This window comes from Rhineura floridana, chromosome 1 (assembly GCF_030035675.1).
Source record: "Rhineura floridana isolate rRhiFlo1 chromosome 1, rRhiFlo1.hap2, whole genome shotgun sequence".
Taxonomy (NCBI): domain Eukaryota; kingdom Metazoa; phylum Chordata; class Lepidosauria; order Squamata; family Rhineuridae; genus Rhineura; species Rhineura floridana.
The window spans coordinates 148705622-148730527 of record NC_084480.1 but is presented as its reverse complement, the minus strand read 5'-3'; the positions used below and the strand labels follow the sequence as shown (position 1 = coordinate 148730527).

Genomic DNA, 24906 nt, shown 5'->3' with positions numbered 1-24906 from the left:
CCCTTGCCTTGTCATACACTTTATGCATTGATATGTTCAGCTGAATGCCTCAACAGGAAGTATCCCAATTTACACTGTAACTCCCTCAGGACAAGAATCCTTTCCCCACTTACAGTATGCTAATTTGTAAAGCACCATGTACACTGAGAGTGTTATATCAATAACCCAGTACTATCATCATTATAGATGTGCCTTTTTAGTACATCCAGTTGCATATCTGTGGGAGTTCAGGCTATTCGGGTTTCTTCGTAGTTGAAATGGCACATTAGGAAAATGAAGGGGCCAGCTGCTTTTGTGGCTGTGTGCCAGTGCTGGCAGGAAATGAACCTCTTGAAAACACAGATGGTTCTCTTGGATTTACTCTTGAGGTCCCTCCAGATGACCCATTTATTGAGCATTCATCCTTATTTGGTTGCACAAAGCTTACAAGGTTAGATTATATCTGGACTTTATTAAACATTCATTCTGATTTGTTTTCAGGACAGCTATGTGACAATGATAATTAGTCCTGCATTTATCCTGATATCTGTGTGTGGTGTTTCCTGTTATTCATTCTTCTAACACTGTTCAGTGATTTTCCCCATCGCTTACCTAATTGCAAAAAGTCTGATATTTTCAAAGTGGATTTGTTGTGCTAGATCAGCCTTTCCCAACCAGTGTGCCTCCAGTTGTTGTTGGACCACAACTCCCATCAGCCTCAGCCAGCATTGTCAATGGTCAGGAAGATGGGAGTTGTGGTCCAACAACATCTGGAGGCACACTGGTTGGGAAAGGCTGTGCTAGATTGACAGAGCACTTTAATCCACTTTAATTGCACAAATCTAGAGATCCAGTATGCTCTTAAATCCTACCCAGAAAATGTTGACAGTCTGGAAGCACCTTTGGACTCTCCATAGGATTTATCTCAAGGTTTAAATAGATGTTACACCTCAATGTGGATAATAGAAGCTTGATAGTCTGCTCCTTCACTGCAAAATTGCATGTGAAGTGGGTGATTTGAAGTGGAGAGGCAGTGAGAGAAATGTTTAATCTTTCCATACCTGTTGCTCTCCCCCCCAACTTCCCTGCGAAGGCTCCTTTCCCAAAACTGAATTCCAGATCCTTGTTTATGAAGGAAACATGTCTGGAACCCTACAGTTGGAAAAGTTGGAGGGAGAAGAGTGAAAAAGTAGTTGGCATTTTGCCTCTCCCCACAAGTGTGTGGCAATGATGAAGCAACCCATTTGGTCTTTCCCTACACATCTTTGCATGGAAAGGTTGGTTTACATCCCAGTGTGCAGACCCAAGTTAAGCCAGCTTGGAGTCCTTCTACCCTGTCCCCTGCCTGCCCCCCACCTCAGTCTTGATGTCCTCTTCCCATTCGTAGGGGTGGAGAGCATTGCTGTTTATGAAGAGATCCTTCGCCAGGTCTCGTATTGCATCCATCATGGTGCTGCGCTTTATGAGAGGAAGTTCCGCCTTTCTTGCACTGAAATGAATGGGCGTTACTCCAGCAACGAATTCACAGTTGAGGTAGATCTGCCACAAGAGAGGATGTGAAATGCAAAACTCCTGGGGATATGGCTGCAGTTGAGGTTGGTGGGACCGATCTGAAATCAAGAGGTGTGAGTGTGGATTTCTCTTTGCAGGTTAACGTCCTTCATAACATGAACAGAGCTGCTCACCCCAACCACATGATGAGTGCTCAGCAGTTCATGCATCGAGGCCACCATCTGCCACCAGAACTCTCTGGGCACAGCCTGGCCAACGTCCACCGCAACTCCAGTACGTACTGGCAGAAACACTGTGGTGAAATGGCAGATTGACTGCGAAATGGGGATGAGAGAGGGCAGCGCACACAATGTGATGCCGAGAGCAGATGAGACACAGGAGATCTGTGACTGGATCGTCCAGTGTATTTTTCTTTAGTCCAGGATGACTGCGGGATGGCGGGAAATGGCTGCCAGTTTGATCGGGCCTGTTCTCTAATCTGTTTTGTTGTTGTTGTTATGTGCCTTCAAGTCGATTACGACTTGTGGCGACCCTATGAATCAGCGACCTCCAAGAGCATCTGTCATGAACTGCCCTGTTCCAATCTTGTAAGTTCAGGTCTGTGGCTTCCTTTATGGAATCAATCCATCTCTTGTTTGGCCTTCCTCTTTTTCTACTGTTTTCCCCAGCATTATTGTGTTTTCTAGTGAATCATGTCTTCTCATGATGTGTCCAAAGTATGATAACCTCAGTTTCATCATTTTAGCTTCTAGTGACAGTTCTGGTTTAATTTGTTCTAACACCCAATTATTTGTCTTTTTTGCAGTCCATGGTATGTGCAAAGCTCTCCTCCAGCACCACATTTCAAATGAATTGATTTTTCTCTTATCCGCCTTTTTCACTATCCAACTTTCACATCTATACATAGAGATCAGGAATACCATGGTCTGAATGATCCTGACTTTGGTGTTCAGCGAGAAGAGTCTTATTCTCTTTGTGGGGAAGAAGGAAAAGGATGCCAAAGAGCAGGGCTGTTGGCAAAGGGCTCTTAGTCTGTCTTTCCCTGCCACCACATCGCCGCCACAGAGCCAATTTGGCTCAGTCCTAAGGAGAGCACTGCCTTCAGAATACATTTGGGCAAAATTGAAAACATAATTCACCTGCACGTCCTGTGACTTGGAGAGAGGAAACTGGAAGACCAGGCTTCCTTCCTCACAGAGGTTTTGCTTGGAGTTAGGTTGTGCTTGAAGTTAGGTTGTTGTGGTGGCAAGGGACTCTTTTCACCAAACTCACCTGGGGTGAGGAGACGCTGCTGTGACCTTTTTTTCCAGATTCGCTCAGCAATTGTGATTCACGCCTTTGTAACCTCCAGGATTAATTATTGTAATGCTGGCTGGCTGGGGTGCCCCTGAAAACAAAAGTTTGTGCAGAATCACAAGTGGGGAGAATGCTATTGCATCAGTTTGGCCACTGTGAGAATAGAATGTGCCCTTGGCCTGATCTAGAAGTGCCCTCTTGTGTTCAGCCCCTATGTACGGAACAGTATGAATGAAAATTGTACCTATCAATGAATCAGATAATGAAGCTGAAAGGAAATCAAGCTCACCATGTGGTTGGGGGACTGTTGTGAGTTCTCTTCTGATTCTGACCTCACTTTTTGACTACTGCCAGATACGCATTTTCTTAAACAATGAGGTTTTCAGCTATCAATGAGGTTGAGCTAGGCACACTTCCCTAGGCAGGGAACCCAAATATTTAAGATGCTATTTTTACTTGTAAAGCCCTAAATAGCTTGTGCCTTTCCCTTAGTCACCAAGGCTGGTGCCAGAGGGTAACCAGGTCAGGTCCTGGCCGAGAGCCCCTGGAAGGGGCCCCACCTTAGGGTGGGTGGGTAGCGCTCCCATTCCGTGATCTGCGGCAGCATCGGCTCCTGACCCTGCTGCGGATCGCAGAGAGGGATCCCAGAGAGGGAGCTCCTCCCCTACAATCGTGCAGGCCCATGATGCCCACATGCATGCCCCACCACCTTTCCCTTTGTTGTGTATGCTGGCTGCACTGCGCCCATGCCTGCCATCAACCAAGATGGCAATCAAGGGTTCCCTAAGGGGCTAGTTCCCTTGCTGCCATCTTAGTTAATGTCATATATGCATCTGCACATAGCACGTATGTGTGCCATCAACCAAGATGGTGGCAGAGGCATCAGCCCTTTGAGTAAGCCTTGGCCACCATCTTGGTTGATGGCAGGCATGTGCGTATAGTGTGAGGCATGCGTGTGCAGCGTGGCCACCATTTACTACAGCAGAAGAGGTAGGTGCAGGTAGGTGCAGGCGGGTGCCGTGGGCTCAGGGAAGGCTGGTGCTCAAGGGTCCAGTCGTGCTTGGGGCTGGCCCTGTTAGTCACTAATCTGTTAGGCTTGAGCTTTCAGGAAAGGGCAGGACACCAGTATAAAGAAATACATAAAAAGGTAATCTGGAGATCATCGGAGTGGGAGCAGAAAAGACCAGGCAAAGATCTCTGGGGATTCTGGGGATCTGTGGCAGATAGAAAACACTTGTTGAGTGGAATAGTCCTAATAACTGCCTTGCTGGATCTAACCACCTGGTCCAACTCACCTTCTCCAGCATTGTGTCTCCAGCAATAGCCACCCAGATATTTATGGGAAGCAGGGAACATGAAGGCTAGCCTTCTTCCCACTTTTGCCCCGCTGCAACCATTATTCAGACGCACTGCCTCTGAACCTGGAGGCTCCATGTAGTTACTATGGTTGATAGACCTGATATCCATAAAATCGTCTGCTACTTTTCAGCAGGCCTGTAAACCACTGGCCATCTCCACATCTTGAGGTTGGTCCGGAAGCTACAGCTGGTGCAAAATGCGGCGACGAGACTGCTCACTGGGGCAGGTTATTACCAACATGTCACTCTGCTGCTGAAAGAATTGCACTGGCTGTCCATTTGCTACCGGGCCAAGTTCAAGATTCTAGTCTTGGTGTACAAAGCCCTATACAGCTTGGGACCAGGATACCTGAAAGACCGTCTTATCCCTTATATGCCCAGTCGATCATTGCGCTCTGCGGGTGAGGGCCTCCTGCAGATACCATCTTATCAGGATGTCCCTTCTGCACAACATAGGAAGCAGACCTTTAGTGTGGCTGCACCTACCCTGTTGAATCCCCTCCCCTTAAATATTAGACAGGCGCCATCTCTGTTATCTTTTTGGTGCCTATTGAAAACCTTCCTCTTTCAACAAGCCTTTTAAGTTGAGACCTTATGCCAGTCTGCGTCTGTGTTGGAATTCCTTTTTAATGGTTTTTTTAAAAAAAAAATTAACAATGTTTTTAACCTTTTTAAAAGATGTCTTGAAAAGCTTTTAAAAACGTTTTTAAAGATATTTTGTTTTAATGTACTTTAAAGTATTTTTTAATGTTTTAAAGTGTTTTTAGTGCTTTTGTTTGCCGCCCTGGGCTCCTGCTGGGGGGTAAGGGCAGGATATATATATAAAAATTAATACTAAATAAATCTTGGAGGAGCAGATTCTAAGAGGGTGGGGGTGAAATACCTCCTATGAAGTGTTGTGCATGAAACTTCTGCAACAGAAAGGTTGTCCACCAGGACCACTTCCCAGCTCAAGTTGGCAGCAAGTTGGCTGGTGGCTCCATGTCAGTAGTTCAGACTAATACCCAGAGTGGATTCCATGGCACCACTGGCATGGAGCCACCGGCCATTACAGGTTGGCAACCACAAAAGTTTGAATGCTTCCCCCCCCCAAAGTTCATCCTGTCCTTTCTCTTTCCTGCAGTGGTCCCCAGTGCCGCCACTATCATTATTGTGGTGTGCGTAGGCTTCCTGGCTCTCATGGTGATCCTCGGCGTCCTGCGTATCCACTCTTTGCACAGGCGAGAGAGTGAGCGCGAGTGTGTAGGGGAGTCTGCAGGAAGCCACGGAAGTGCCCAGGCCAAAGAGAGCGAGATGTTCTGGGATGACTCTGCTCTCACAATCATCGTCAACCCCATGGAGGTAAGTGAAGGAAGAGATGCAAGGCTGGGAAGAGAGGGCAGGAAGAGGCCATGTAAGGGCAGCAGTGGAGAGCTCAAATTTCCTTGGTTCCCCACATCCACTCTCTCTTTCCACAGTCATACCAGAGCTGCCAGGAGAGGACAGCAGAGAGTGCTGAGCCTAAAGCCAGAGAGGCAGCTGAGGAGGAAGAGGACAGCAGTGACTCTGAATCACCGGACAGCCCAGGCAGTGATGCTGCCGATGACCAGCGCATTGTGGGCAAGCATGATGCCCCTTGCCACTACTAGAGGCATGTGATGGATGGAGCAGAAGTGCAACACCGACGAGAGGGAGGTCCTGCTTATGTTTAGTATTTGGGGGTCTGGCCTAGCCCTGCACCTTTTCTCTTCCCACTCCCTGCCCAGCTTCCCTCCTGCTTTCTCCAGACCTCTTTGCACTTGCACAGTAGAGACTGGCCCCAAGACACGACATTTTGGTGCACAAGGCAGAAAATCTAATTGACATCTTCCTCTCCCACTAGTTAACATGGGACATAATCCACTGGGTTCTCCTGTGCAAGCGTCTTTAAATGAATGGGAGTTGGGCAGAAGCATTATGGTGGATTGATTGTCCTATGGTTCAGATTTGTCTCCCAATTCTGCTGCTCTGTGTGGTGCTCAAAATCTGGCTCCTGAGGTGGTTGCTTCACCATGCCTCACTGTAGGCCCACTTCTGCTCGCAGTCTTTTGATAGCAGCACCTAGGGGTGGAGCCCCATTCTTTTCCCAGGTTCCTGGCTCCTCTCAACTCAACAGCTGCTTGCTTTAACCAAGTGGGGCAGGGCCCCCTGACTTTGGTCTCCAGCCAAGGATTCCCTTCCCGCCAGAGGGTAAACTGGATTGGCATGTTGTGCAGCAGAAATGGTAGATAAATAGGAAGGGAGCAGGAGTGGGGCAGCAAATGGGGTACAACAGAAGCCCCAAGATACTATATATATATATATTGTATATTTTTTCAATGTTGTTGTTTGAGGTTTAATCTTGTTTTCTTGTTCGATGCAAAGAAACAAAAAAAAAGCCTGCAGCTTGTGTCGCTTTGTAAAATTGTCAATAATATTCAAACAAGTGAAGGAAAACATGATGTGAAGAAGAAAATTGAGATGATTTTAAAATAAAAAGGATCTAAAAATGTAATGTTTGGACTATTGGAGATTCTTCGCTCAGCAACAGAGAGCTTTACTCTCTTAATAATGTCTCCATCTGGTGCAGGAGAAATGAGGGTTGAAGTGGATGGTGCGTATGTGTAGAATAGACACTGTAGATGGAACTTAGCTCTTTCCTGGATCACCATCCACAAGGGTTTCTGGTTCGTAACCAGAACCTTCGGAAGAGCCACTGCCCAAGGGAAGACATGGCTTGCTGGAAAGTACCTGTGGCTAGGGCACCTCAGGCCTAAGGGCCAAATGCAGCCCTCTAGGTCTCTGTATCTGACCCCCAGAACCTTCCCTAGGTCACATCTTCATCCCAGGCTGCACCTCTCGAAGGCCTTGCTGTTCACTTTCAAGTGGTTTTGCCTGGGTGCAATGCGTTCTTGAAGTATGATCATGCCTTTTGCTTGCCTGGATAGAGGAATGTGTGTATAAGTATAGAAACTTGTGACTTTCAGCCATGCAAAAGTTGTATCTGTGCTCCACCCACTTTTTGCCTCTGGCCCTGCCCACCACCCCATAAGGTAAGTGGCCCTCAGGCTGAAAAAGGTTCCCCAGACCAGCTACAGCCTCAGCAGGTGTGGCCAGCATAAAAGTGGAGCATGCAGTGGAAGTCCAAATTCTCAGAACCTTAGTCAGTGGACTGTGGGAGCCTGAACCAGGATGAAGTGAACTAGGAGCCTGACAATCCTGCAAGAAGGGGAGTACATGAGAAGACTGATGAGGCTGTGATGGCTCCTGCTGTGTGGGACGCAGGAGACAAATTTGGGGGTGAAGGCAGGTTTCCCAGAGGTGGGAGAGTTCTTGGGAGGAGAGGTTGGTGACTGTGGGTAAGAAAGTGTGGTCAAGGAACCCTGCCTATGGATGTTCTAGTTTCTCAAATGTAGACCATCTCTGGTAGAGGATTTTGTTGCCGCAGTGGTTGCTTCCCAAGATGGTTCAAATAGGAGAGCCACTGTGGCACAGGGATTAGAGTGTTGGACTACGACCTGGGAGACCAGGGTTCAAATCCCCACACAGCCATGAACCTCACTGGGTGCCCTTGGGCCAGTCACTGCCTGTCAGCCTCAGAGGAAGGCAATGGTAAACCCTCTCCGAATACCGCTTACCATGAACACCCTATTCACAGGGTCGCCATAAGTCAAAATCAACTTGAAGGCAGTCCATTTCCATTTTTTGTCCATCCTCAGTGTCCCAGGGTCCCGTAGAAGTATCTAGCGCCAAATCCATGACATAATGTGCTTTGAGAAAAGAGGAATGCTTCAGCATTGGTCTTATTAATAAAATATATATTTTTAAAAAACTTGACACAATTTGAGCATATCTGAAAATGTGTTGCATCATTACTCCTACACATCAAGTGGAGCCAGAAGTCCGTGCAGAAAGCTTTGCACTGGAGCACAGAAAGCTTCAGCCTACTCTTCACACCATCACAGCACAGCAGCCTCCCTCCCACTCAGAAGAAACCCCATACTAGATGCCAGTGTGCTTCTCTCCCCCCCCGTCTTTGCTTAATCCTTTACCTTCCTGTTAGAGATGCAAAATCTACAACAGAATGCATGTAAACAAGGCAATAGAAAAGTACAGAAGGCCCCACAGTGAGGCATTTCTCTCTATCGCAGGGAGCACAACTCCCTGTGCTCAGTTTGAGCATGTTGCCTATGTGGTCCATGAGCAAGGAGGAGATGAACATGAATTCTAAGGGGGCAGATGCCCTGCCTATCCTTTAGGAGATGGTAAGTTGCCTGCTGCGAGCTCAAAAGGAGAAGGTGGAAAACCTCAATGCCTTCTGCAAGGGTTGGGGTCTCATTGCAGGGCGATGCTGCTAGGGGAGTGCTCCATTTTGAGACCAACTATTTTTGCCCTGCCCTGCCCCCTGGAGAAATTCCCACTGCTTTCATTTCCATTTACATGGCTTCCTTATAAACTCTGACTTCTCAGTCAATTGGCTAGCCTGACTCAGACCTCAGGAGAAGTGGAGCATGACGATTTCTCTGCAATGAATAGCAGAGCCAGCACATTGGACCCTGGCCAGTCAAGGGCACCAGAAAGAGTGCTTGCCTATCAAATAGGCATTCTAGTATCTTCCTTGGGTATCTTTCTGTGTTGCTGCTTCCACATGGAAAACTTTACATCTCTCCAACCGCATCTCTGATGTTCAGGTGTTCCATTGCTTATTAATGCCTGAAGGCTCCTGCGAGGCCTGGCACAGTTGAAGGCATCCTTCAGTTACCAAGGCTTGAAATGCAACGTCACACAGAAGCTGTTAGCCTTCAGGCCTTTCCCATGACATTTGATGATCAACCACGGAACGGGAAGATGTAGCCATTATTAAGGCTTCCTATCCTTAAATGCACTTTGCAGCCTTGGCAAATTCCCAGGAAGAGGAAGGCATCACATTTTTGTTGCCAAGTGAATGATCAGTTCGTAGGTGACCATGACGATAGCTGTGTTGGGGATCTGGCGTGTTAGATGGGTCAATAACCCACGGTAAAGAGCCAAGGGGCCCTCTTCTCTGACCACAAGCTGCAGGGTTTGCACAAAGGAGCGATAACGAGAGCCCTCCTCTCGCAGCCGTGTCCTGATGACCTCTACAGAGCACAGAAAGAAGAGAAAAAAGAAATTAACACCTAGCCCAGCTCCTCCAGTCCTGGCCAGATGGGTTGGCAGGAAAGCGTGGAACTCAGAGCAGCTCACCATGTGGGTAGGCGATGCATGAAGCACAAGTTTTGGAGGCAGCAGCTGCAGCCATCACCCCAAAGAAGTCCTGGCTGTTTGGCGAAAAGACGAGAGCTGGGGTCAGGAACGGCCGATGCTCCCTGATCCGTTGCTTCAGCGCCTCGTAGATAACAAAATGGATTATCGTTTCGGAGACACCGGCATACGAGGCACTAATTCCACGGTAAAAGCCTCGCAGGCCCTCCGTGTGGTAAATGCGCACTGCACACTGAAAGCCACTGGTGCGTCTCTCATCTTTGGCCCTGCAGGAAAAAAATACACCACACTAAGTTAAGAACTTCCCTGCCTAGCTCTACCAATAGTCACATCTGTGTGCTTCCTGCATTAAAAATAAACATTTGTGCCATGATAACTTGAATTCTGTGCCCAGAAAAACTGAATTCTGCAACCTGTATAAATTATGCAAATCAAGAGATGCTTTGCATACTTTTTATTTTGTGCATTTTATTCTGCAATTTTTACTATTGTAATGTATTCTTTTTTTAGTCACCGAGAGGGGCAGGGTAGGGCACTGAAGCCCCACCTTCTAACCATGCAAAATCTTATCCAGAACTTGTCTGGCTACTGACAAGTACCAGGCACTTGCCATGCTTCCAAGCATTCATTTGCAACTTGAAGGGGGGTAAACGAAAAAAGGCTGAGATTTGAAGGCAGCTGGATTCTGTGCTCAGTGCCAAATTCTGAGCGTATGTGGAATTGCAACATATGCACAGCTTGTCAGTCACCCTCCTCCCATATGTCTAGGTGTATTGTCTTGTCTGCTGGTTTATATATCTGGAATCAAATTCTGCCAAAGAAGTTGCTCCACAATCCCATTGCCTCAAACAATGTTATGGACAGATATACACCCAGCTTTTCCTTACCTAGCTTCCAGCTGAATTCTGGTCTTCACCAGCCAGATGGGGTTCATCAAGGTGGAAGAAGTTATCCCTATGGGGAGGAGAGGTCAAACGGTACCAAGGTGAAATGAAACCTATGGTTTGTGGAGGACTTTTATAATTTTAGGGGCCTAATCTGAGGTTCTCTAGAGCCCAATCCAGTCAAAGTTAGATGCTTTCCTGTCCTGTTAATTTTGATGGGAAAATATTACAAGCTTAACTATTTCATGGGTTTCAGTAGCACCTCTGTAAATGCTTAACTCTGGCTGAATTTAGCTTTGCCTTCCCCTTAGTTAGAGTCACTTGGCACCTTTGCCTGACCTCATTTCTTGGCACTTAAAGCAGAAAAAAAGTTAAGGGCTGTTTCAAACATGAAATAGATGTAGGGAAGACAATCCATGCATCCATATTAGCAGTCATAAAGGACAATGGTGCACATGCCTGTTTTGCCCCATATATGCAATGTGGGAACCTGTTGCCAACTGCAGCTTCCCAGCTCATATAACATACATGCAAATCTTCATGCATGACAGTGTATACAGGGGGGTCTTGTTTATTCTTTACTCCTGTAAATCATATTTATAAAAAACACAGCTGGATCTTTCTCTAAGGCTCGGTGTGCAACATGTGAAGTGGCCTACGGATACTCAAAGGTAGGTGTATTTACCTGCACAGGCCGCTGAAAGCATGTGAACCTTCTTGGACTCTGGTACAAGCACCGTGTTGAGTTTCTCCTTAGCCCCTGAATACACAGCAAAATAAATGGCCCTAGAAATGGAGATGGATGGAACTGAATACATTTCAGCTACTTATCAAAAAGAAGCAATAGCAAGAAAGCTGGTTTAAATTTGCTGTGATATAGCTGTGCCTTTGCCCAGATTCAGGGGGTTTAAGGGCTTAAAGCGGCTCTTACTTCAACTGGCTTATAGCGTGAATATGATTTCCAGTGGCCAGAATGCTCATCTGCATTATTGCCTCTCCTCTGCTCTCTGTTCTGCATTACCAATGATCAGTTTACAGGAATAACATCAGAAAGACTCAGAGGCCATTTAAGTCTTTGTATTCTTTTAAAAAACCTTAAAAGCAAACACATCGCTCAAATATCATACATTGCCCCATTTTTTCGCCACCCATCAAGGAACAACCCACCCCAAGGCAACGGGTGGAAGTTATACCTTGGGCATTAGGAGTGGGAATCTGTCGTGACACAATTTTACCTGGAAGGGGCAACTCCAATAAGATTAGGACCCAGGCCTCGGAAGAGGGAGCGGATTCCTTCCTTCTCTAGAATGGTTCTGTGAAAGGAGGAAATGAATGAGCGGGTCACTGTCTGCCCTCTGCCTCTGGATGGAGGAGGAGTTGCCACCACAGCAAGGGGATGTACAAAGGAAAGGGGTCCCACCTAAGGGAATCTTACAAGGGTCCCCACACAGTCTATAGCCTTAAGTGCTCACCTCAGGAGTTCAAGGGCCCCTACAGTGGGGAGTGCAGGCCGGATCCATGTTCCACTCAGCCCCTGCATCTGTACTGCAGGAAAGCAAAGGGGCCTCAGGGCTAATGAGGAGGACTGCAGGCGGGTCTTCACCACTTCCAATGGGCAGGTCAAAATGGCTCCAGCCGTGCCACCAAATCTGGGAAGACGAAGAAGAAATGTGGTCAGGACCTGCTTACCAGGGCTGTGGAGTCGGAGTCGTGAGCAATTTTGGGTGGAGTTGGAGTCAGTAGAAATGTACCGACTCCGACTTCAAAATAAATTTTGATTGACAAATTTTTTAAAATATAAATTCAAAATGTCAAAGAAGCTTCCCATGAAGTCAGCTGTAGTTGAGCATTTCACCATAACTCAAGATGGAAAACATTTTGTGTGACACAGGACCCAGATGAAGACAAATGCTGTGATGCCAAGACCAGCACATATTCAGGCAGCGATAAAAATGCTCCTATGAGAGCTTCCAATTTAAAAAGACATTTACAGCGCTTTCCAGGGCTGTGGAGGCGGAAGCAATTTTGGGTGGAGTCGGACAGTAGAAAAATAGAGGAGTCGGAGTCAAAGGTTTGGCGTACCAACTCCACAGCCCTGCTGCTTACCCAATCAAGTCCCACCTCAGGGTGGTTATTTTGAGATAAAAAGCGTTGTCTACACAAAGAGGTTATTCCAGTGTTTCAGAGGCTCTTCATGTGTTACATTTTTATGCAAATCCCTAAACCTATATAAAACAGATATTTTAAAACGCATCTATCATACAAGTACCCTCATCAGAGAACAGGACAGGCCACGGGGGCTCCCAGTTGAGTATATATTCAGTGGGAAAAATGTGCACAATGGCCTCAGACACACCCACAGCCACTGACTATCTTGGATTATTCAGAAGTTGCTGTGTTTCCCAACGTGTAATGGTAAACTTTACCAACCAAGGATAGTGTTCTTTACATGATCAGTGACACTGACATGGAAGTGAATCAAGAACCCTTAATCTTGCCAGGAGTTGCTCACTCCACTAATGTCAATTTTTGGCTTACCCTTTGAACAAATCAAATCAGAATCTGCTGCTGTCAGTAAAAGGCCGTTACAGGATAACCGATTGTGTAAACTGGGAGTATGTGTAATTCTGTCCCAACCAAGTTAAGGCAGCTGCTGTCACCACCTCCAGCTCTACCTCTCCTTCTGCTGCCTCCTCCCAGGGCTCTGTTGCTTGAGTGTGTATCACACATACCCCCTCCGGATTTACAACTGATTAACGTGCTGACGTCTTGCCTTCTGCCCGTTCTGAACAGAGATGCCCAGAGTCCTAAAGTCCAGTGGGGAGGAGGCCCAAACATCATGAACTATGCATATTGCCCAATATGCTCTGTTCCACTGCAAGTCTTTCCCATGGGGTCACAGCAAATAGGCACAATGCTGTCTTTGCAGTCTGGAAATGACCTCCTGAGCCCACAGCCACAGAGCAGACAGGCCTAAGATCTACAAGATCTGTAGCTCACCAAACTGCCTCACCTTGTTCTGGAAAATACTCTTCTGCATTCCTTGGCTGAATATGTCATGGACGTTGATGGGGTCCATTTAGTCAGAGATAGCTATAGCTATGGGCTGCTCTCATCCAAAACAATTTAAAGGAAAGGCTAGCTGTTTGGCAATTGGAATTATATTCAGTTTACTTCCTTTTGGCTTAGAAATTGATAGCATCTAACGTAATTAACAAGTTAAAAAAACTGCTATCTGGTGCTTGTCTCTATGCCCCTCCCCTCTTCCCCACTATAATCTGAACCGTTGTGATGCTATGGAATGTTAATGAACACTCTAATTAACAGTGCTTGGGGTTGGTATTGTTGGGCAGACGCCAAGGCTCACACCCCAACAAGGGGGCCACTGTTGACCCCTGGCCCTGATTCTCTGCCTTGCTTTTGCTGACTGTTCACCAGCTATCTCGAAGCAGGGTGGCAAGAGCAAGGAAGTTAAGCAGTAGGAGCCTTTGCTTGTCTTGCCCCTCTCTCTCTGGGCAGCAGTGCAGATTGGGCCCAGAAGAAGGCAAGCAAATGGGCGATGGCCAGAAAGGAGGCCCACTCAAGGGGGGGTATCATCTCCAAGGATTCCATGAATTCTTGGCAATGCTAATTGTAATAGAGGAAAGGCTGCAGCTCAGTCAGAGCTTGGAAAAGTTACTTTTTTGAACTACAACTCCCATCATCCCCAGCCAGCATGGCCAGTGGATTGGGCTGATGGGAGTTGTAGTTCAAAAAAGTAACTTTTCCAAGCTCTGAGCTCAGTGCCAGAGCATCTGATTTGCATGAAGAAGACCCCAGGTTCAGTCCCCAGCATCTCCAGGTAGGGCTCTAATCTGAGTCAGCTACAGTGAAAACTGAAGTCAGGCAGCCTTTATTCCAGAATAATTTATCCAGAGAAGATTTGTCTCTGGCTTTGCCCATAGCCAGAATGCCGCCGCCACTCCCTCAACAGATTACCCTTGATAGAATGCAGCCCTCAACAGAAAGAAAAAAAGAAAAAGGTTGCCTATCCCTGATGTAGTCCAGTTCTCCCTTTCCTTTGAAGGAGAAAATCCCAAATCATTCCCAAGATCTGCTTATGTAGTCTCTATTTATGTTGCTTGGTCAGAATGTAAATTAATTGGGAAACCTCCCCCATCCTCAGACTCTCATTATATAATTAAATAGTCATATGTGCTGTGGACCTGCGTTGGGAGAATGCTATCATGAGGCCAGATACTGAATACATAGCCAATTTTGATGCAAACAAGAGCTAGGATTATGACCCCCTAGAAGATTTTCCTCTTTCCTCAGACGTTCATTGATCTTGCCATCGACTTTTATTTGGACATCAGTACTGTCTTCTCAAAATCCACAGCTAATTTCCTTATAATAGCGAGATATATATTTTGTTCTAGTCCTAATTTTTTACCATTCTATTATTTATTTATTTATTTATTTATTAAATTTATATACCGCCCGACTAGCAATAGCTCTCTGGGCGGTGAACATAAAATAGCATAAAAATACAATGAATAACAAAATAATACTAAAATACAATCATCAATCCAATACAATAAACATTTTAAAAAGTAAATCAGTGTAACTTAAAATGCTTCAGAGAATAGGAAGGTTTTGACCCGGCGCCGGAAGGAGAGCAGAGTCGGCGCCAGGCGTACTTCCTCGGGGAGACTGTTCCATAGTCCGGGGGCCACCACTGAGAAGGCCCTAGATCTTGTCATCACCCTCCGGGCCTCCCTGTGAGTTGGGACCCGGAGGAGGGCCTTCGTAGCAGAACGTAGTGCACGGGCCGGTTCATATCGGAAGAGGCGTTCCGCAAGGTATCGTGGTCCCGCACCGTATAAGGCTTTATAGGTTAATACCAACACTTTGAATCTAGCCCGGAAACATATTGGCAACCAGTGCAAGCTGGTCAGAACAGGTGTTATATGCTCGGACCGCTTGGTCCTTGTCAGCAATCTGGCCGCCGCATTTTGCACTAGTTGTAGCTTCCGAACTGTCTTCAAAGGTAGCCCTACGTAAAGCGCATTACAGTAATCCAAACGTGAGGTTACCAGAGCATGTACCACTGATGTAAGGTCCTCTTTACTCAAATAGGGACGTAGCTGGGCTACCAACCGAAGTTGGTAAAACGCATTCCTAACCACCGAGGCTACTTGAGCCTCAAGTGAGAGGGAAGAGTCTAAAAAGACTCCCAGACTATGAACCCGGTCCTTTAGGGGGAGTGTAACCCCATCCAGGACAGGGTATATATCCACCATCCGATCAGAGAACCCGTCCACCAACAGCATCTCAGTCTTGTCTGGATTGAGCTTCAGTTTGTTAACTCTCATCCAGTCCATTGTCGCGGCCAGGCAACGGATCAGCAAATCGACAGCCTCACCTGAAGAAGATGAAAAGGAGAAGTAGAGCTGCGTGTCATCAGCATACTGATGACAACGCACTCCAAAACTCCTGATGACCTCTCCCAACGGCTTCATGTAGATATTAAAAAGCATTCTAAGTAAAATATACTCCCTGTAAAGAAACAGAACTTTCCATAATATCCCATGAATGCCTCCCCACCAACAGCCTTAAGGCAGTGACTCAGAGAGCAAGAACTCAAAACTTTCAACACAATTTGAAAATATCTTTAAATATCTGGTTTAAATCTTCCTTTTGATATCAGTTTTAGTTATTTTTGTAGATAGTATTTAGTCTCTAGACTGTGTCAGTGGAGACTGGTGACCCTTACGGCACTTAATCCACTCTGGGTTTTAGTCCAAACTAAGGTGCAAAGCACCCCGGACAACTCCTTCAATGTTCGACTAAAACCCAGAGCGGATTCACTGCCCCATTGACAATGGAGCCGCCAGTCTCTACTAGACTGTGTTCCTGGATTGTAATTTGTTTATGCTGTCATTTATGTAACCTTCCCTGCAATCTTCAGGTGAGGGGCAGGATAAAAATATAAACAAACAAAGCAAGAGATAGTAGAGCCCCCTTCTCATGAGTACTGGGGAGCATTCTCAGCCTTCGGCACCAGGCATACTGCTGGATGTCTACATCCATCCATCAGTTAACATGGTCAACTACAGGAAAGAGGGCCTATGCGCAACTAGCTGATCATGCCTCAGCTTTTCTCCAGTACTTGTGCAAAAGGAGCTGCAGTCAAAGTTACTCGGTTAGTTTGTGGCAGAGATGAGATCACTAATCAATAGGTGGATACTCTGAAACATGATCCTACTGCATCAAAGGCCCTGTTCTCAACAAGCAGCATTGCAGGCCTGTGTCTGGGCCACAACACTTCAGACTGCAGGCAGGAGCTCAAATGTCTGGATGCTCTTCCATACAAAAACAACAATTTCTTTATACAGAAAAGTAAGTATCAGGAAGAAGCATTTTCCCTGACACGCCTGCTTTCTACATGCAGGTTATTGTTATTTTAAATCGAGAAGCACTCAGTCTTGCGAGCCCTCCATCTGTATCTGAAGCATGACTGTCCAGAAACAGGCTTTCTGCCTCACTTGTGGTTGGTGAAACCGAGGACTAAGATAGGTCCCCAACAATGGAAAGAGGGTCTCTACTCCGAACTCCACCTTCCCTTCTTCTCTTACTGACTTGCACCTCCTTTGTTTGCAAACAAATACAATTTGCAAACCACCTGGAAGCTCTGCTGAATATAAAAATTCTTGAAATATAAGTATGCACATCTACTATAGTTCTTTTAATTAAACAAAATAAATAAATACACAACAGAGAAACAATTTCTTCAAAAAGCAGTAAATAATATATTTTAAAAGTGTCCCATGGAAACTGTTTCCATTGCATACAACAATTCCTATATGCCTGGCAGAAAGAAGCCAATTATTTGCCTTTCTATTCAGAGGGTATTTTCCGGAGAGAGCTGAAATCCTTATGCAATCCTAATCTTCCTCTGCTTTCTTCCACTGTCCCAGAATTTAGACAGAGAACAATGGAAAACCTAGTTATGCTACCGAAGACCTCCACCTAACTGTGTCTGGCTTCTGTTCAGTTCACAAAGAAAAGCCGACAATACTTTTTTGCAAGTACAGCATCCTCTGTCCTCATAAGAGCTGTATGCAGGTTGAGCCTGGATTAGCAGGATTGTGGGTCAGAAAGGCGGGGTGTGAACAGCTGCTGGGGAGTGGAAAGCCATGCCAGGAAAAACCTTCCAGCAGTTCTGAGGACACACTCTGGAGAAAGAGAAGACAATTGGGCGTTCCGTGTCAGCAGTCCAGCTAGCTGAAGGAACTGTGGCACACAAGGGAGAAAGGGGTAGCCCAAATTCTTATGTGCCAACTGTCCCTATTTGCCAGAGAGTGGTACCTGTCCCTGGTAAAACATAGTTCCTATTCTGCCTTACAGGCATACTTTGAATACACAATTTTAAAAAGGTTGTTAGCAGGAATACAAGTGCACTAGACTTGCTTTCCTATTCTGCCTTACAGGCATATTTTGAATATACTATTTTTAAAAGATTTTTAGTGGGCATACAAGTGCACTAGACTTGCTTTTCTTGAGGTTTCAGGGCCTTCCTCAGAATTTCTAGAGATGAAAGGTACAATCTTATTCTGAAAATACAGCAGCTGAGATGACAGGTTTTTACAGAAGCTCCACTACACTGGCAGAATGTGAGCCTCCGCCATAATAGATAACACTGGCAAAATGACTAAGACATGGCCGCGTCTGGCATGGCACAGGGGAGGGCCACACTTACACTGTATCCTAGAGGTGGGGAAAATATAGATCAGAGTCTACTGGTGATTTGAAGTAGACCGGCAAGGGTTTCTGGCTCCCAGTTGTTTAACAATGGCAATGATAAAATGACTCCCCCCATCCCATCCAAAGGATACTGCTGCAATGAAACAAAGCTGGGAGGGGTGTTAATCAGGAGTGGATTTTGTATAAAAAGACTGAACTCAGGTTAGTTCTGGGAACCAAAATAAATTCCTGGACTCAGGACTCCGAATTCTTTAATTCTAAGTCTTTTGCACGGGCTCCAATTAGGAGATCTTACGGTTCAACTACATAACAAAGTAGGATCCTGCAAACTTGAAGGCTGCAATATATTCCTCCACAGTTACATACCCTCCAATGGCGCAACTTTACACTGGTCCCAGACCTGGTGCAAGAAATTCCTCTCCTACTGACTAAGGTGGGAGAGTATAAATTATTTTAAAAGCTGCCCCCATATCAACAACTGCTCTGCTAACGTCACAACAGCACACAACCCCCCTCACAGAAAGGCTGTAACTGAGATGAGAGGGCACATGACTGGGGAAGAGAGAATACGGGACAGCAAATGAGAGGATGAGGTGGCTGCTCTGTTTGTGGCCACCCTGTTGGCAGTCCTGGCTACCAGCTATATGAGCCTGGGAGATGATCCATCCCAGTACTGCAATATGTAAAACCTATATGGTTTTAAAAATGGCTTCACTTCGGTTCACTTTACAAGGAGGCTGCTCCAGGCCTGATGGAAAAAGTAGCTGAAGGAGTTAAACTGGTTACCTCCACAGCGCTAATGTCGCAAGCCACATGCATAGGACACGACCTTCTCTAATCAAGGAGTCATCAGCCAACTGAAGAAGCAAAAGAAAATCCTATCAGGGTGGGGACCTGCCCCATCCTGCCACGAAGTTCAGACCCATACTAGGTATAGGGAATGATACCTCCCTGATTTTGCAATTTGCTTTGAAGCCTTTGTTTATGAAGGTACATAAACTTCAGGCTTTACAGCACAACTTGTTCCATTCTGCACAGTTCCATCTGCTGTCTGCTTGAAGTCACTCTTGCTGACCATCTTGGAGACCATCTAGGGAGACGATTGGACCCTTGGATGATAAGGGAGTCAAAGGTGTACTAAAGAACGATAAGGAGATTGCAGAGAAGCTAAATGAATTCTTTGCATCTGTCTTCACAGTGGAAGATATAGGGCAGATCCCTGAACCTGAACTAACATTTGCAGGAAGGGATTCTGAGGAACTGAGACAAATAGTGGTAACGAGACAGGAAGTTCTAAGCTTAATGGACAATATAAAAACTGACAAATCACCGGGCCCGGATGGCATCCACCCGAGAGTTCTCAAAGAACTCAAAGGTGAAATTGCTGATCTGCTAACTAAAATATGTAACTTGTCCCTTGGGTCCTCCTCCGTGCCTGAGGACTGGAAAGTGGCAAATGTAACGCCAATCTTCAAAAAGGGATCCAGAGGGGATCCCGGAAATTACAGGCCAGTTAGCTTAACTTCTGTCCCTGGAAAACTGGTAGAAAGTATTATTAAAGCTAGATTAACTAAGCACATAGAAGAACAAGCCTTGCTGAAGCAGAGCCAGCATGGCTTCTGCAAGGGAAAGTCTTGTCTCAGTAACCTATTAGAATTCTTTGAGAGTGTCAACAAGCATATAGATAGAGGTGATCCAGTGGACATAGTGTACTTAGACTTTCAAAAAGCGTTTGACAAGGTACCTCACCAAAGGCTTCTGAGGAAGCATAGCAGTCATGGAATAAGAGGAGAGGTCCTCTTGTGGATAAGGAATTGGTTAAGAAGCAGAAAGCAGAGAGTAGGAATAAACGGACAGTTCTCCCAATGGAGGGCTGTAGAAAGTGGAGCCCCTCAAGGATCGGTATTGGGACCTGTACTTTTCAACTTGTTCATTAATGACCTAGAATTAGGAGTGAGCAGTGAAGTGGCCAAATTTGCTGATGACACTAAATTGTTCAGGGTTGTTAAAACAAAAAGGGATTGCGAAGAGCTCCAAAAAGACCTCTCCAAACTGAGTGAATGGGCAGAAAAATGGCAAATGCAATTCAATATAAACAAGTGTAAAATTATGCATATTGGAGCAAAAAATCTGAATTTCACATATACGCTCATGGGGTCTGAACTGGCGGTGACCGACCAGGAGAGAGACCTCGGGGTTGTAGTGGACAGCACGATGAAAATGTCGACCCAGTGTGCGGCAGCTGTGAAAAAGGCAAATTCCATGCTAGCGATAATTAGGAAAGGTATTGAAAATAAAACAGCCGATATCATAATGCCGTTGTATAAATCTATGGTGCGGCCGCATTTGGAATACTGTGTACAGTTCTGGTCGCCTCATCTCAGAAAGGATATTATAGAGTTGGAAAAGGTTCAGAAGAGGGCAACCAGAATGATCAAGGGGATGGAGCAACTCCCTTACGAGGAAAGGTTGCAGCATTTGGGGCTTTTTAGTTTAGAGAAAAGGAGGGTCAGAGGAGACATGATAGAAGTGTATAAAATTATGCATGGCATTGAGAAAGTGGATAGAGAAAAGTTCTTCTCCCTCTCTCATAATACTAGAACTCGTGGACATTCAAAGAAGCTGAATGTTGGAAGATTCAGGACAGACAAAAGGAAGTACTTCTTTACTCAGCGCATAGTTAAACTATGGAATTTGCTCCCACAAGATGCAGTAATGGCCACCAGCTTGGATGGCTTTAAAAGAAGATTAGACAAATTCATGGAGGACAGGGCTATCAATGGCTACTAGCCGTGATGGCTGTGCTCTGCCACCCTAGTCAGAGGCAGCATGCTTCTGAAAACCAGTTGCTGGAAGCCTCAGGAGGGGAGAGTGTTCTAACACTCGGGTCCTGCTTGCGGGCTTCCCCCAGGCACCTGGTTGGCCACTGTGAGAACAGGATGCTGGACTAGATGGGCCACTGGCCTGATCCAGCAGGCTCTTATGTGCTTAATCACTTAGGCCCAGACAGAACCCGGGGTCTGGCTCTGTTATCCTCCCTTGCTTTTCCTTTCTACCTCTGGTTCCCACTCCTTTGGACCCCGCTTGTTGCAGCTGCTCAAATGTCCTTTATTTATTTATTAGATTTATATCCTGCCCTGCCTCCCAGTAGGAGCCCTTTTAAGGACTCTACTTAGTTCCTGCTTTCCCTGGATCCCCGATAGCTGAAGCAGAGATCCCTGTTCCAGTTGCCCCTATCTTATGGAGGAACGTCCCCTACAAATTGTAGCCTCCACACCTGCTCCCTCTTCCTGTGTCTGTGAGACTGCATTCTAGGCGCCACCTTCTGCTCCTCCCTGCTCAGCTGCACATGACTGAGGCTTAATCTGTAACATGAGCCCAGAGAGCGAGAAAGAGCAAGTTAGTGTGCCTCCCAAAGCTGTGAACTCGACACACACACACCCGCTCTATCTCCTCTTATGCCATGCTTGCTTGCTTCTTCACGGGTGTGTATGTTAGCTTAGTCATGGTTAGCATTAATTAGCTCGTTCTCCCAAACCAAGGAAATGCATTGAGCAGGGAGTTGGACTCGATGGCTTTATCTTCCAACTCTGCTATTCTGCGAGTCTATGATAATGCATGTTTTAAGCGAGATGAAGTGGCTGCTCACAACTTCTCTCTAGGCAGCACCATGGGCCCAATCCTTCCTGCCACAGTGCCCAGAAAGAGCCAGCAAGAGAGAGGATGAGCAGCCGTTGATTTCCCTTGCTTGCTCCAAGTGACAAACCTCAACAAAGAAAATGCCCCCAGAGAGTGGGTTTCAGGGGGCTTCCTGGTTGTGGAGGGCATCCCCTCTCGCTCTTTACCGTTTACTATTTGATTACCTCTCCTTACCAGCAACAATGGCCGATCACCTGTTTTCCCTTTAAAATAAAAGCAGCACTGTTAAGTACACCTTTTAAATATAGGTGTCTATAACATATTGTGCTGTTTGACCCTGAACGCAGTCCTCCTGGTGAAAAAAACACCACTCTGCATCCCCAGGTGTGGACAATACAGATGAAGGCATACCCTCTTGAATTTTCTTTACAGAAGAAGCTACTGCTGTCTGCATATATTCATAAAAATGTAGCCTCAGAGGAACCTCCCAGAGTCAAGATCTCACAAGCACACGGTGAATGGCAAGTTTATATCATTTAATACAACAAAGACCACCTGACCTCTAGGAGGCTTTTGCATCAACTTGATGGGAAGAACAGCTGAAGGAAGAACCCAACAGCTTACCTAGGGCTGAGTACTCAGCAGCAGCAAAAACACACCAAGGAGCTAAAATCCTGCCCATGCTCTGTATCCAGAAAGCTGAATTCTGTAACCTGCATAGCCAGGTTCAGGAGTTTAAAAATGGGGGGGGGGGAGGGGGAGGAGGAGGAAGAGTGTGGGTTAAGTCTGCTGGCCCCATCCCCTCCATCACATCACCATGTCTAGCTCTGCAAACCTCCTCCCGTTTTTCTTCTCATGTAGGCTTCTCATGCAATTTAGAACCTTAATGATGCAGCTTATGCGCGTCAAGAAAATCATTTTGCACTATGTGTTCTGGTTTTAAGAAACGGGAGAGGCAATGAACAGTGGAGGGAGTGGATGCCCCATCAACTCTGGGAGGTAACTAGACATGACCCAGGGGGCAACAAGGTGGCATTTTCTCCTGTGCACTTTCCCCAATTAACATTGCCCCCTCAGTCTGAGCCTGGAATTTTGGATTCCTTGCTCCAGGGCAGCTCCCATTTATTTTTTATGAAACTTCTGCAGAGGAACTTTTTGTGGGTACGTAGGTCCTATAAGAGCAGAAATCATCTAGATTTTTGTTGACATTTTTTATTTATTGTTTTTAAATTATTCTATATTGTATTTTTAATATTATTCTGTTGTTAGCCATCCAGGGAATATGTGCTAATGGATGGCAATATACATTCAGGAACTGTACAAACAAAATACAGAAAAAAATTGGTACCAAAATAAAGTGTTTCGGAGCAAACATACTTAGGACTGTCCGTTACTGGTCAGCTTTAGGGAGTCCACTATTCCATAGGCCTCAACTCCTCATCAGCAATACAGGGGAAGTAATGCTGGCCTACCTTAGGTAGCTATTTCAGTGACTGAGATAATGTATGTGAAATATTTGAAGTGACCCATACCATTATGTATATACTAAACTTCTATTCCACCTTCCTCCCAAAAGGAGCCCAGGATGGCAAAGAAATAACAAAACACTAAAAGCATCTCAAAAACAAAACATCCTATTTTAAAAATAAAACATCTTAAAAACATATTTTTAAAAAATCTTTAAAAACATCTTAAAAAGCAGTTCCAAAACAGATGCAAACTGGGATAAAGGCTTGTTGAAAGAGGAAGGTCTTCAGTAGGCACCGGAAAAGAGAACAGAGTTGGTGCCTGTCTAATATTTAAAGAGAGGACATTCCAAAGGGTCGGTGCCACAACGTTGAAGGTCAATTTCCTATGTTGTTCCTGATAAGATGGTATCCGCAGGAGGCCCTCACCTGCAGAGCACAGTGACTAACTGGGTATATAAGGAGTAAGATGATCTTTCAGATATCCTGGTCCCAAGATATCTTTATAGATATCTTTAGATAGCTTTATACACCAAAACCAGCACCTTGAACTTGTTTGGGCACAAACATGGATAACATATTTTCCAGATATATAGCTTTTCCACATGGATGCACTTGCACACTATTTCAAACAGTACTAACTCTTGCAAGTATGTTGTAACCGGCCCTGTGTCAGGAATAGAATATGACCACAAATGGACTTAAGGCAGCAACTGACCTTGAACCAAGAAAAGAACCAGGTGCAACCAGCACCTCTGTCATTTGCTTGGCACAGGTTCCTACCACATTCCTCTCATCACAAAGTACTACTACACTGAATCCCGGATCAAACGTGCCCAGGCCTTGCTTGCACCGAGTCAGAGCGTTGGTCGATCTCTTGCTGAAAGTACAGCCTATTAATCGGCAGCCGCGCTCAGAAAGAGGGAATTTCAATCCATTCCCACCCAGTTTTGCAACTTGAAATCTTTTCACAGGAGTAGCAGGGGACTGAACCACCTATGCTTAGGAGGTGTTCTGCCATTTGGCTAGGGGCACGTTGCGGATCAGGCCCACCCCGATCATGCTGCTGCATATTCACTTGGAAGCAAGTCCCGTTGAACAAAATGGGACCCGATTACGAATAAGCACGCCTGCCTGTTCGTCTCTAATCGGAAACTCTTCCTCGTTGCTACTCACCCGCCGGCCACGAGGTGCAGCGCTGTGCTCTGGCGGTCAGGCATCCCTCCGCTCTCGCGCAACGATTCCCAACTTGGCTCTTGCCCCCGGCGGCCAGTCTCTCTCCGCCACCTCGCGGCTCTCGACACGGGTTCTCTTTCTGCACCCGAAAAAAGCCAGGCGGGTCTCTAGGGCGGCGGGCACGTCTGCCGGTTCACGAGCCCCCAACCCACACTTGGCGCAAAACCCGCGGCCTTTCCGGCGTTAGCGCGCCCGAGGAGGGCGGTCCGAAGGGTGTGTGCGTGCCGCATGGAGTGCTCCCTCCCGCTTCTGGACGACCAAGGGGCAGCTCCGCCCTCGCAAAGGGCAACCCAAAGCCCCTCCTCCGAGCGGATCTGCGTTCTTTCGAAGTTCGTGGCGGTTTTGGCAACGCGACTGTGGGAGACGCTCAGAGCTTGATTGATTTATGTCTACTGCAAAGGCCGCCCTCTGGCGTACTTGTGTGAATTTGATCCCGCCCTGGGGTCTTCTGATGATGGGAGGCGAAAAAATATTTTTAAGCAACAAATAGTTAGCTCTTCCTTGTCCTGCCTGGGGATTCGGTTATTGGTGCAAACGAGGTGGAAGTTG

General features: G+C 46.2%; 2 protein-coding genes across 3 annotated transcripts in view; one reads left to right on the top strand and one right to left on the bottom strand.

Moving 5' to 3' along the window:
* CLSTN3 (calsyntenin 3) overlaps window positions 1-6657 on the top strand; it is a 40068-nt gene extending 33411 nt beyond the window's left edge. For both annotated transcript variants that reach the window (XM_061636640.1, XM_061636631.1), the window contains exons 15-18: window positions 1367-1512; window positions 1629-1764; window positions 5269-5486; window positions 5603-6657. In XM_061636640.1, the coding sequence (XP_061492624.1) occupies window positions 1367-1512; window positions 1629-1764; window positions 5269-5486; window positions 5603-5773 (671 nt within the window). In that variant the 3' untranslated portion in view covers window positions 5774-6657. The remainder of the gene's footprint in view (window positions 1-1366; window positions 1513-1628; window positions 1765-5268; window positions 5487-5602) is intronic.
* Window positions 6658-7943: 1286 nt separating this feature from the next.
* On the bottom strand, window positions 7944-24729 carry LOC133389289 (solute carrier family 25 member 33-like). The gene is made up of 7 exons (XM_061636654.1): window positions 24298-24729; window positions 11743-11919; window positions 11506-11583; window positions 10956-11056; window positions 10274-10340; window positions 9369-9652; window positions 7944-9262 (listed from the first exon to the last, which is right to left on the bottom strand). The coding sequence occupies exons 1-7, from the start codon at window positions 24339-24341 to the stop codon at window positions 9066-9068; spliced, it is 948 nt and encodes a 315-aa protein (XP_061492638.1). The 5' UTR covers window positions 24342-24729; the 3' UTR covers window positions 7944-9065.
* Window positions 24730-24906: the final 177 nt, after the last annotated feature.

Excerpts from the sequence above, each read along its gene's own strand:
- LOC133389289 (XM_061636654.1), bottom strand. The coding sequence starts at position 24,341 with ATGCCTGACCGCCAGAGCACAGCGCTGCACCTCGTGGCCGGCGG. Across the intron at positions 11,057-11,505 it reads ATTGGAGTTGCCCCTTCCAG|GGCCATTTATTTTGCTGTGT; the intron begins GTAAAATTGTGT and ends CTCCATTTCTAG. Across the intron at positions 9,263-9,368 it reads ATGCATCGCCTACCCACATG|AGGTCATCAGGACACGGCTG; the intron begins GTGAGCTGCTCT and ends TGTGCTCTGTAG.